General features: G+C 53.2%; 1 protein-coding gene across 1 annotated transcript in view; it reads left to right on the forward strand.

Annotated features, from left to right (window-relative positions):
- Positions 1–12073, forward strand: part of Limk1 (LIM domain kinase 1) — a 35731-nt gene that overhangs the window by 7233 nt on the left and 16425 nt on the right. Inside the window, 3 exon segments of the mRNA XM_052168173.1 lie at positions 8845–8983; positions 9189–9298; positions 11163–11369. Of these exon segments, the coding sequence (XP_052024133.1) occupies positions 8845–8983; positions 9189–9298; positions 11163–11369 (456 nt within the window).

The raw sequence follows: 12073 nt of genomic DNA on the forward strand, positions 1-12073 counted from the left end.
TCAAACACACCAGAAGAGGGCACCAGACCCCAGTATAGATGGTTGTTAGCCACCATGTGGTTGCTGGGAATTGAACTCAGGACCTCTGGAAAAGCAGTCAATGCTCTTAACCGCTGAGCCATCTCTCCAGCCCCCCTTTTTTTTTGAGATAGGGTCTCTCTCTGAACCTAGAGCTTGCCACTTCAGCGAGGTTGGCCAGCCAGGGAACCCCTAAGGTCCTCCTGTGCCCACTCCTCAGGACTGCGGCTACAGATAAGCACCAGTGTTCCTAGCTTCACATGGGTGTTGGGGCTCTGAGTGTGGGTCCTCCTGCTTGCAAGGCAAGATTTTACCCATACTTATACTAATAATTAGTAATACTAACTAATACCAAAGAATGCCTTTCCAGTCCTTAGGATTCCACCACAGTAAGCACTCCAGGAAAGGCTGTCACTGTCTGAGGTGTGAGATCTGGCTGTATCTCTGCAGAGTTCAACGGGCTCTCTTAAGGGTGATGAGAGGCAAGTCTGTACCGGGGAGGGGTTGTCTGTTGTCTGTAGAGTTGAGGGCAGGTTGGTTTTGCCTGTCACTTTAGTAGCAGTTAGATTTTCAATGGGTCCAAAAGGAATCAGGAAATTATCTCTAGGGGGCCCTGTGACTGGCAGGGAAGGAAGGCCCGAGGGAGTCCCAAGGGTAGCCCCCTATGTTGTCTTAGGGAGGCAAGGGGCAGACTGCAGGGCCCCGGCTTCGTCTGGCCCTCTCCATAGCTCCACGAGAAGGGTGAGACCCAGCTGGGGGCTTCGGGGAGAGAGCGTGTTCTGCTGTCTCTGAGGGGAGGGACACAAGGGCCTCAATGGGGAAGGGCCCACGGGCAGTGAGAGCCCAGATCCCTCCTTGCCTGCTTCCTCACCTGCAGTCAGAGCCTAGATCCCTGCCCCCTGGATCCTAGCCCAGTAACAGGAAAACAGCTCATGTCTGGCACATGGCGCTCCACAGGGCACCTGAGGCTCTGTTTCCAATGACTTGAACCTCACGGTGACATTGAGATCTTTGTTCCCTTTGTCCTCGTTAAAGCTACTTAGGCAGGAGGGATGTGTGTGACAAGGCTGGACAGCCACCGGGTAGGGGAGGTGACATCGTGAGTTGTCACACACCCTGCCTTCCATGCCTTTCTGTGCTCTTCCAGGTGGGACACCCTGGGGTCCCTGAGTCAGCTCCTCCCAAGCCCCTGTCCTGTAGAAGCCCCCTTGGGACAACCCTCGAGCCAGAGCACTGTGTAGTGAAGCAGTGTGACTTATGAGGAAACAGGCACAGAGGTCATCTACGTGCCCAAGGACTCCATGGAGCCTGACTGCAAAGGCTGCACTGTGTGACCAGTGCGTGCTCAGACGCTGTCCTGCCCCTCCCAGACACAGGCTCCTGCCTTCCAGCAGGAAAGCCAGAGAAGAGACCGGAGATAGCATTCCAAGGAGGTGACAGTTCCGCACAGAGTGGAAGGAAGCGAGGGAGGAACTCATCAGGCTCAGAGGCACTGACGGGATGTGGTGGACGCGTCCCAGGAATCAGCCGAGCGAGCGCACTACGGGTCTGACACCCATGGGACTGGCGTGGGATCACCCAGCCTTGGGGGCTTTTGCTCTTCGCAGTGCTGGGGACCACATCCAGAGCCTTGGGCCTCCTAGGCAAGGCCTCTACTAAATCTCCAAGCACTGATGTTTGTGTGTGGGGTGGGGGATGGGGCTATCACATGGTAATAGCTCGCCTGCCTTGCCTGTTCATTCCCGGCACTGACAGGAAACTTTTATTTGTTTACATTTACTTATTTATTATGTACGTGTGGAGATTAGAGGACAACTGGGAGTTTATTATTCTGTTAGGACCAAATTCGGGTCTTTGGGCGTGGTTGCAGGCGTCTTTCTCTGCTGAGCCTCTTACAGCCTTGATGGGAGGGAGGGAAGAAGGGATGCAGGCAGGCAGACAATGGGTACTGGGCATCGAACCCGGGGCCTTGTGAGTACCAGGCAAAGGCTCTATCAGTGTCCTGTGCCCCAGCCTTCAAGCTACATCGATGTTTGTCCAGGGCAGGAATACTCAACCTGTGGGTCACAACCCTTTTGGAAGTCCCATATCAGATATCCTGCATACCAAATATTACGCTACAATTCACAATAGTAGCAAAATTACAGTTATGATGTAGCAACGATAATGATTTTATGGTCGGGAGTCAGCCCAATATGAAGAAGTGTATTAAAAAGGTATGAGAGCCAGGTGTGGCGGCGCACGCCTGTAATCCCAGCACTTGGGAGGCAGAGGCAGGCAGATTTCTGAGTTTGAGGCCAGCCTGGTCCACAGAGTGAGTTCCAGGACAGCCAGGGCTACACAGAGAAACCCTGTCTCGGAAAAAAACAAAAACAAAAACAAAAAAACAAGGCTTTGGGAAGGTTGAGAAGCAGTGGCCGGGGAACTGCAGGACCCTGAAGGTTCCTTGGCCGGGCATCTTTCCTGAGTCCTCTGATCCAGGCTCTGAGTCCCACTGCAGTGTCTCTGCTCCTGGCCTAAAGGAAATCCCAGGCTGACAGAGCAGGGAAGGCCGCAGATGCTGTGACAGGTGTCCCGCTGAGCCAGGACAGTGTTTTGTGAAGATGCTCTCTGACAGTACAATGGCATAAGAGTGCTGGAGTTTGAGCACCGCAGGAGACCCTGTCTGTGCCCCACTGCCACACTTCCTGGGGGCTCAGGAGACCCTGTCTGTGCCCCACTGCCACACTTCCTGGGGGCTCTGCCTCCCAGAAGATTCGAGCCAAGCCAGCAGTCCAGGGTTTATTGGGCCCGGCCTCTGAGTGCCATGCCTGCAGGGTCCTTTTCCCAGGAGCCTTCAGTGCTCTCGTAGCCTGGGTAATCTCCCTAGAGGCTGGGTGGGGTAGCCAGAGCCAGGAATGGTGAATGGGCTGAGGACTGATGGTGAGCCTCCCTCCGCTGAGAAAGCTCTCATTCAGGGAACCTCCCGTGTAAGCAGGCTGAGCTGACCATGGGAAGTCAGCCTCTGTTCCCTTGGGGGTAGCACCGGAAGAGAAGCTGCTCCGGGGCTTGTCCTTGTCCCTAGAGGGGCCGAGTACTCGGTGCTTTTGTCCAGGAAGAGGCTAAGGAGCACACAGGATCCAGGGGGCTTGGAGAAGAGGAGTGGGGATAGAGCCTGGATCCTTCTTCGCCTCCCTAATTGTACTTACTTGCCTTCTTCCTGCCCGGAGTCAGAGCCCCTCACACCTTCCTTGCTTCCTTGCCACGGAGTCAGAGCCTAGTTCCCTCCCTTCCCACCTCCTTTCATAGAGTCAGAGCCTAGCTCTCTCTTCCTAGGTCAGAGCCCAGATCCTTTCTCCCTGCCTCTTACCTGGGGTCATAGCCTAAACCACCTCTTCTTCATGTTTCCACCCGGAGTCCTAACCTAGATCCCGTGTTTTCCGGTTTCCTACCTATAGTCAGAGCCTAGATCCTTCCCACCTAGCGCTCTATCTTCAGTTAGAGCGAAGACCACTCCTTGCTGACTTCTGCCTGAGCAGAGATCTCTCCCCGTCTTCTGTGACCAAAGCCCAAGCCAAAGACACTTTGGCTGCTTCCTGTCAGACCGAGAAAGAGGCCTTCCTCAGCCACATGTCTGCCTCCTCCCCTGTGGTGTGGCCACACAGGCCCTACCCCCTGCAGCCTCCAATCCTGAGCCCCCGCAGTAGGATGGGGAAGCTTTGTCCAGGCCACCCATGGGCTCCTCCAGGCCTCTGGAGTCTCCGGACATAGCTGCAGAGGATGCAGTCAGCCTTGGCCCTGAGAAGACCCCACTGCCTCCGTGGGGCTAAGTAAGTAGAAAGCCCCTTCCCCACCTGTCCTGGGCTTAGAGGCTGGGGCTGGAGGCAGGGCACTAAAAGACAGGCCCATCTGGGGACTGCTGTCAGGCAGAACTGAAACTCTAATGAGGTCTGCCGGCCATGAGGAAAGCGAGACAGTACTGGATTGTTGGATCTTCTGGTACCTTCTCCTAGTGCCCCCGCCCCCCCCACCCCCACTGCGTAGTCTTTCCTCATGGCGTCCTAGAATGAGGAGAGAGGAACTTTATGTCTGTCACTGTGACACAGCCCAGTGTCCCTTGCCACAGAGCCCCTCATCTGTTCCCTCCTCCCCAGGATCCTCTCCTGTCCTGCCTCGACCTGGCTCTACTTGAGAAGACCATGGGTCAGTCTCCTCAGGAATTTTACCCAGATGGCTCTGGGGCCAGCTCTAGGCCCCATCTAGTACCTGACCTACCTACCTACCGCTCCTGACATGGAGAACTCTTTGAGTTAGGGTCTCATATATCCAAGGCTGACCTCACACTGGCTAGGTAACCCAGAATGACCTCAAACTCCTGACCTCCTGCCTCCACCTTCCAAGCCCTGAGATGCAGGCATGCACCACCACCTCCTCTGTTGCCAGGAATGGGGAGCCAGGGCTTTCTGATCGTGAGGCGGGGACTCTACCCACCTAGCCACACACCCAGCCATTGCAGCGCTTCGTAGCGGTTCCCCCTCCTGCCTTCTCTGGCTCCTGTCTGGATATAGACTGAGGATTAAGGGGCTGGACAAGATCAGAAGCTCCTTTGTGCGGTCCATCAATCAGCAGAGGTCTGCTGAGGCCCAGGGCCAGCCACCACACCGTTGCATGAACCCACATCCTGAGCCCCAAAGAAGCCTGAAGCGATCTAACCAGAGACAGAAGCCAGGCAGAGCGGGATGCATCTGTCAGCCCAGCGCTGGAGAGGTAGAGGCAGGAGGATGGGAAGCCCAGGCTTGGTCAGGGATGTGGCTCAGTCAGTAGAGTCCTTGGTTCTATCCCCAGCCCTGGGTAAACTGAGCCAGAAGACAGCACGCTCTTGTAGAAGTAGGCTCCCGAGTTCAAGGTCATCCTCTGCTGCATGATGAGTTTCAGAAGGCCTGTCTTTGCTCAGTAGAGTGAGGGGGTGGGGGGAAGAGGGCCGGCCGGACAGATACACAGACACTGAGGGTGCGGGCTGGGGTCAGACCCGGGCGTCACAGACCCGTGTGTTTGCCGAGCTCTGCGGCAGTGCCGGCTGGGGGTCAGGTTGTTCTGCTGCAGAGGCGGCTGCTGCTCCTCGGAAGGAGTGAAGAGTGAGTGGGCGGAGGAGGAGCCGGGGAGTTTCCTACTAGATGCACTCAAGAGCTTTCTCGCCCGGGGTGGGATGTAGTCCACACCCGCGGGGAAACAGGCACGCAGAGGCCCTGCTTCCTGCAGCGTGACACCGGGGAGTGATGGGCAGACCCCTGTGACCCAGGCGTGGACAGGAAGCAAGTCACCGATAGTGTAGAGTGGGGGGCCTTCCTGAACGGACAGGATCTACCCTGCCTCGTCGCACTGTGGGTCCCTTCTGTGGCATCTTTCATTCGGGTTTAAAGACCCTAAGAGGGGTATACTGGGGCCCCACGTTCAGAGACTCCTCCCCCAGCTGCGGCCTCCCAGCAGTGCAAAGCCCCTCCCCCTATCGGAGTCTGCGCTGGGCTGTTGCCAGGAGAGTTGGGGCAGTAAGCATGATGTCATGACTCCTGCCCTGCACTCACTGCCTCCGCCTCTGCTGTTCTCCGACTCCCCCAGGGACACCTCATCGGGCCCCTTTCCTGGGTACACCACCCCACCCACTTACAACTGAACTCTTGACATTTTGTGCTCCCTGGCCTGAGCCCCTCCCTGCAGGCCGGTCACCCAGACAATGGGAAACAAGCTGGAATCTTCTTAAAGGAACAGTATCCCACCAGCTGGTGTACAGCTCTCCGCCATGCCTTCTTCCCAGTTACAGTTCTAGCAAGCCCCTGGTGTTGGGGGAAGGGCATGGACAGTCCCGCCCACCTATTCTCTCCCGCACTGGTACCCAGGACAGGACAGTCCAGCTCTTCCTGGCCCATGTGACCCACAGGCATATCTAGGCACAAAGAGCCCCAGAGCCAGCGCTCCAGATCCCCACAGGGTCACTGGAGAATCCCCATCCATACCTACTTTAAAGGCAAAGACCCCAGCCTCCCTGGTTCTCTCTTAGGCTGAGATGGATTGCTGGATTTGCTGACCCTGGGCTTAGGGAAGACAGGGATATGGATTTAATGGTAGGTGGTAGCTGGTCACTGGATGTCCTTACGAAGAAGGCCTGAAGGTGGCTGAGCTTTGGGAAGCTACAGCATCCTGCATCTTCACTGGCGGGGTCTGGTCTGCTTCCTGAGTCCAGTCCCTACCCAGCTGAATGAGACAAGACTTGCTCTGCAGGGCCTGTGCTTGTGTGGAGCTAAGTAACTCATCTCCCCTGAGAGATTTCATTTCATTTGTTTGTTTGTTTGCTTGCTTGCTTTAGTTTTTGTTTTGAGCTGGAGTTTTCCTACAGTGCCCTGACTGGCCCACATGCTGGTCTTGAGTCCCCATCCATCCACCTGCCTCTGCCTCCCAAGCTAAAGCAGAAGGTGCCGACATTCCTGACTCCCTGCTCTAGAGGGTGACAGAGCCCTGAGCTGCCAGAGGCCAGCGGAGGAGAAAGCCAGCGGGTCCATTAGCGCGGGCCTGTGGTTTGCTCCCGCTCTGCTGTTCCTGGGCTCTGTTCTGCCATTTGGCTGGTGACCAAGAACAAGTCACCTTCCTTCTGAGCCATCTTCTTTGCATGAGAGGGGCCCAGATTAGAAGCTGTTCCCACCTCTGAGGCCAGCGGGTGGGCCAGGTCCTTCAGCCCACCTTGACAGAACTGAAATGCATGGTCGTACAGGCTGTGCCTAGAAAAAGCTACAGACAGAGTAAAGATACCTTTACTCCCAGTCCTAAGGAGAAAGAAGCAGGTAGGCCTCCATGAAGTCAAGGCAAGTGTGCTCTACAGAGAGACAGCCAGAGAGAGAGAGAGAGAGAGAGACCATGTCTCCTAAACCAAAGAAAGTACAAAGTCGTAGGGAATAAAGTGGCGAGATGGCTCAGCTGGCAAGGAGGCTTGCTGCCCAAGCCTGACGACCCAAGTTCAGTTCCCAGAACTTACGTAAGAGTCCAAGGAGAGAAGCGATTCCCCAGAGTCATCCTACAGCCTCAACACACACACTGGGCTCACACCTGGGCACACACTATAATAATAATCAAGGCAAGTAGCATCTTACCGTGTAACTCTGGCTGGCCCGAGACAGGCTGTGTAGACCAGAGTTCCATCTGTGGCTGCCTCTTGAGTGTTGAAATCAAAGGTGTGCTCCACTGTGCTTGTCTGTTAGTAATTTAAACACACACACACACACACACACACACACACACACACACACACACGATGTAGAGGTCCAGTTCTATCCCTGGTCTCACACTCTAGGCTCTGGACTTCAGTGTAAGCTACCTGTACTCACAGGCTACAACTGCTTTTAATTGTCATTCTCATTTATTTTTATTTTTGCCTTTTGCATTTTTTTTAAATTTTTAATTAATGTAATTAGAGGAAGGGTCTTACTTTGTAGTCCAGCTTATTCTGACTGTCAGAATAAGTCAGGTAGTCCAGGCTAGCCTCAAACTTACATTCATTCCTTTATCTTTCGTAGTGTTTATTTTATGTTGTGTATCTGAGTGTTTTGCTTGCATATATGTGTGTGCCTGGTACCCACAAAGGCCAGAAGAGGAGGTCAGATCCCTTAGAACCGGTGTTGCAGATGGTTCTGAGCCACCACCTGGGTGCTAGGAATTGAACTCAGGTCCTCTGGAAGAGCAGCCAGTGCTCCTTAGTACTGAGCCCTCTCTCCAGCCCCTCTTCCTTTTACTTTTGAGAGAGTGTTTCATGTTCTGTTCTGGCCTGGAACTCACTGCTATGGAGTATATAACTAAGTATGACCTGAACATCCTGATCACCCCGCCACTGTATCCTAAGTGCTGGGATGACAGTTAGGACCACCAGCCCAATATAATTCTTTCTGCGTGCCGGGCAGTGGTGGTGCACACCTTTAATCCCAGCACTTGGGAGGCAGAGGCAGCGGGATTTCTGAGTTCGAGGACAGCCTGATCTACAGAGTGAGTTCCAGAACAGCCAGGACTATATAGAGAAACCCTGTCTCAAAAAAACAAAACAAAACAAGAAAAGCATTTGTGTGTGTTTGTTTGAGACAGGGTTTCACTGTGCAGCCCTTGCTAACTGCAGCTCTGAGATCCCGCCTCAGCTTCCCAACTTCTGAAATTATAGCCTGCCTTTGTCTCCATTCCTGGTTACCTTTCTATGTTTTGTTTTGGGTTTTTGTTGTTTTTATTTTTTTAAGATTTTTTAAATTTATTTTATGTATGAGTGCTCTATCTGCATATACACCTGCATGCCAGAAGAGGGCATCAGATCCCATTACAGATGGTTGTGAGCCACCATGTGGTTGCTGGGGAATTGAACTCAGGACCTCTGGAAGAACAGCCAGTGCTCTTAACTGCTAAGCCATCTCTCCAGCCTCTTGTTTCTGGTTTTCTCATTTGTTTGTTTTGTTTGTTGAGAGAGGGCTTTATGTGTGGTAGGCAAGCTCTGTACCAACAGAAGTACACCTTCAGCCTCTGTTTTATTTTGATTTTTTTAAAAACAAAATCCAAAGATAAATTCCTATAGCCGCTCCAGGGTCAAGAATCCTTGCTTTTGCAGAGCAGTCCAGTATATACCCATGCATCTGCATCATCAACTGCCCGTGACTCCAGCTCCAAGATAAATGGTGTCCCCTGGCCTCCAGAGACCACACACATGATAAACGCATAGACAAAGCAGCCATACGCGCATGAGCAGAAATTGTTTTTTTAGTTAAAAAAAAAAAAGCTATGCAGAGATGGTAGGCGGCCATCCTCAGCCTCGCCCCTCGCCCCCAGGTGCTGTGAGTGTAGCGCCTCCCTCTCCCACCAATACTACGAGAAGGATGGACAGCTCTTCTGCAAGAAGGACTACTGGGCCCGCTATGGCGAGTCTTGCCACGGGTGCTCTGAACACATCACCAAAGGGCTGGTCATGGTGAGCCACCTTCCCCTGTGCGTTCTCTCCCGCCACCATCCCCCCTGCGTCCTGAGCCCATCTCTTCATCTGTTAAGACCTGTCAGTTCCCTACTGTCCGGCAAGATTCTGCCTGGGTTGCCCTGCTTTCCCCCTAACAGGAGAATGGCAATAGTTTTAGGGACAGTGGGCACCACGAAGCTATGTTGTGTCCCCACCCCTACAGGTGGCCGGGGAGCTGAAGTACCACCCCGAGTGCTTCATCTGCCTCGCCTGTGGGACCTTCATCGGCGATGGGGACACCTACACACTGGTGGAACACTCCAAGCTGTACTGGTGAGTCCTGCAGCCTGCACTGTCACCAAGGCTGCCCATATGCAGGCTTCTGTGGTACCACAAAAGCTACACTGCTCTGTAGTGAGCTCCAGGCCAGAATGGTGCGCGCACGCGCACACGCGCGCGCGCACACACACACACAAACACACACACACGGTACCAGACACCACCTGGTAAAACAGGAGAGGGCAAGCGCCATTGCTCCCTGCCACCCTAGCTTTTCAGGAATTGCAGTGCCTGGCACCCTAGCTTTTCAGGAGGCCAGTGCAAGAGGATTGCAAGTTCTAGGCCAAACTGGGCAATTTAGCGAGATACAATCTCAAGAAGTAAAAAGAGATCTGGGTAGCCCAGTGGTAGAGCCCCTGCCTAGAATCCCCCAGGGAGGGACTGGAGGCGTGGCTCAGTGGTAGAGGGCTTCTATGTCATATGTAAGGCTCTATGTTCAGTTCTGAGTACTACCGAAAGAAAGGAAGGAAGGAAGGAAGGAAGGAAGGAAGGAAGGAAGGAAGGAAGGAAGGAAGAAAGAAAGAAAGAAAGAAAGAAAGAAAGAAAGAAAGAAAGAAAGAAAGAAAGAAAGAAAGAAAGAAAGTGACAGAAACCAAAAGTGCCCCCAGCACCAGCTGCCTCTGCAGTGTAACTCTGGCTCTAGCCACAGAGTTGGCACAGGCCCCACCAGCTACAGATACCATCACCAGCAGGTCTGTTCCTGCTCCAGACACCAGCTGCACACTCAGGAGTCCCCAGGCCCTCGCACACTTAAAGCAACTGCCTTCCCAAATCCAGTGAGCCCTTGTTTGGTGATAACTAACAGAACCCCAACGGTGATGTGGGTCACAGTCGCACCAAGCGAGGGTGCCTTCCACCTCTCCCCCAGCCCATCTAGATTTACTAACTGGGAGGACACACTGAGCCCCAGCATCCAGGTCTTTCACTGAGGTTTTGTTTAAGTCATTGGGTCATGTGATTATGCTGTCTCTGTCGTGCTCCTGAGCTCCAGGCTGGCTAGAAGCCCCAAGCCTCCAGTCACAGTCAGGGACTGTGGGACCAGCCCCGATGTGCCTCATTTGCATAGACTTGAGCATCCCCCAGAGGCTCATAGACAACAGAGATCCCCTGTTCCAAGCACTTAAGAGTCTTTCTCCCCAGAGCCAGGGACAAAAAAGTCAGACAGATTCTCTCTTATGAAACGACAACAAAGCAGGATTGGAGAACCCGATCCCAAATGGGTTTTTAATGACTTCCGCCCTAAGGAGGCGCATCCGCATCCGCAAGGGCCTCGCCTTGTCTTGGCCATCTGACAATATCACCAGCCAGCCAGCCAGACTGGGGCCAGCGAGATGGCTCAGTGGGTAAAGGAGCTTGCCGCCAAGCCCGACCCACATGGTGGAAGGAGGAAACTGAGTCACAGATTGTCCTCTGACCTCCAAACTCACTGTGGCGTGCGGACCACTCCCCAAGCCCTTACACACACAAACTAAAATAATGGACGTAATCAAAAGACCTAACGGTCTGATGAGATGCCTCTGTAGGTAAAGAAAGGCGTCAGCCATTACACTTAGCAACCTTAGCAATCCCCAGGACCATGATGGAAAGGAGAGAATCCATTTCTGCAAATTGTCTTTTAACCCCCATATATATTGGCACACATATACTTAAGCAAACACAAACAGAAATGAATGTTTTTTTTTTTTTTATTTTAACCAGAATAACAGACCCAGAGTTGGGGGTGCTGAGACAAGTGAGCATGCCCAGTCCCGCCCTACATCCCACCAGTTTGCTGTGGCTCAGCGACGCATTACTGACCTCTCCCTGATGCTAACGTCTTCCCTTTCTCTTTGGACCCGCACGGCGATGACGTTCATAGCGGGCAGTGCTACTACCAGACCGTGGTGACTCCAGTCATTGAACAGATCCTGCCAGACTCACCCGGCTCCCACCTGCCCCACACCGTCACCCTAGTGTCTATCCCAGCTTCTGCCCACGGCAGACGAGGCCTGTCTGTCTCCATCGACCCCCCTCACGGCCCACCAGGATGTGGCACCGAGCACTCGCACACCGTCCGAGTGCAAGGGTGAGTGAGCTCTGTCAGCTGGGACTCTGCTGTAAGGACCGGTTATTACCCAGCTCTCTGCTGCTGGGAGAGGTCGATCTCAGCTCGCGGGTCGGAGCGTTCTGTCTGCAGTCTCCAAGTCAGGTTATTCAAGCCCAGAATGTCCACATACTAGAAGCAGGAGGATCTGAGATCATACCCCCAGAATCCAGTTTTATAAAACCCGGGGGCTGTCAACATGGCTTGTCACCAAACCTGACAAATCAAGTTCCATTCCCAGCTCCCACGTGGTGGAAGAACTAACTATCCTCTGATTTACAAACACAATTACATAATGCACACACACAATGCACTCACAATAAATGAATATAAAAAAAATGTTTAAGTCAAACAGCAGCTGTATGTGTAATCCTGGAGTTAGGGAGTTGTCCTCTGTGAACAAATGTAATGAAACATTGAGTCACACACACACACACACACACACACACACACACACACACATCCCAAAAGAGGAAAAGACCTGAAAGAAGTATTGCAAGGGGAGGGGGACGGGGGGGGGGGGGAGGGGTCACATGCATTACGTAATGCATCACTCACCATACTGAAGCCCGATTTTTTTTCTTTCGTTTTTTTTTTTTTTTTTTTTTTTCGAAACAGGGTTTCTCTGTGTAGCCCTGGCTGTCCTAGAACTCACTCTGTAGACCAGGCTGGCCTCGAACTCAGAA

The sequence above is a fragment of the Apodemus sylvaticus genome, chromosome 22 (assembly GCF_947179515.1).
Source record: "Apodemus sylvaticus chromosome 22, mApoSyl1.1, whole genome shotgun sequence".
Classification (NCBI taxonomy): domain Eukaryota; kingdom Metazoa; phylum Chordata; class Mammalia; order Rodentia; family Muridae; genus Apodemus; species Apodemus sylvaticus.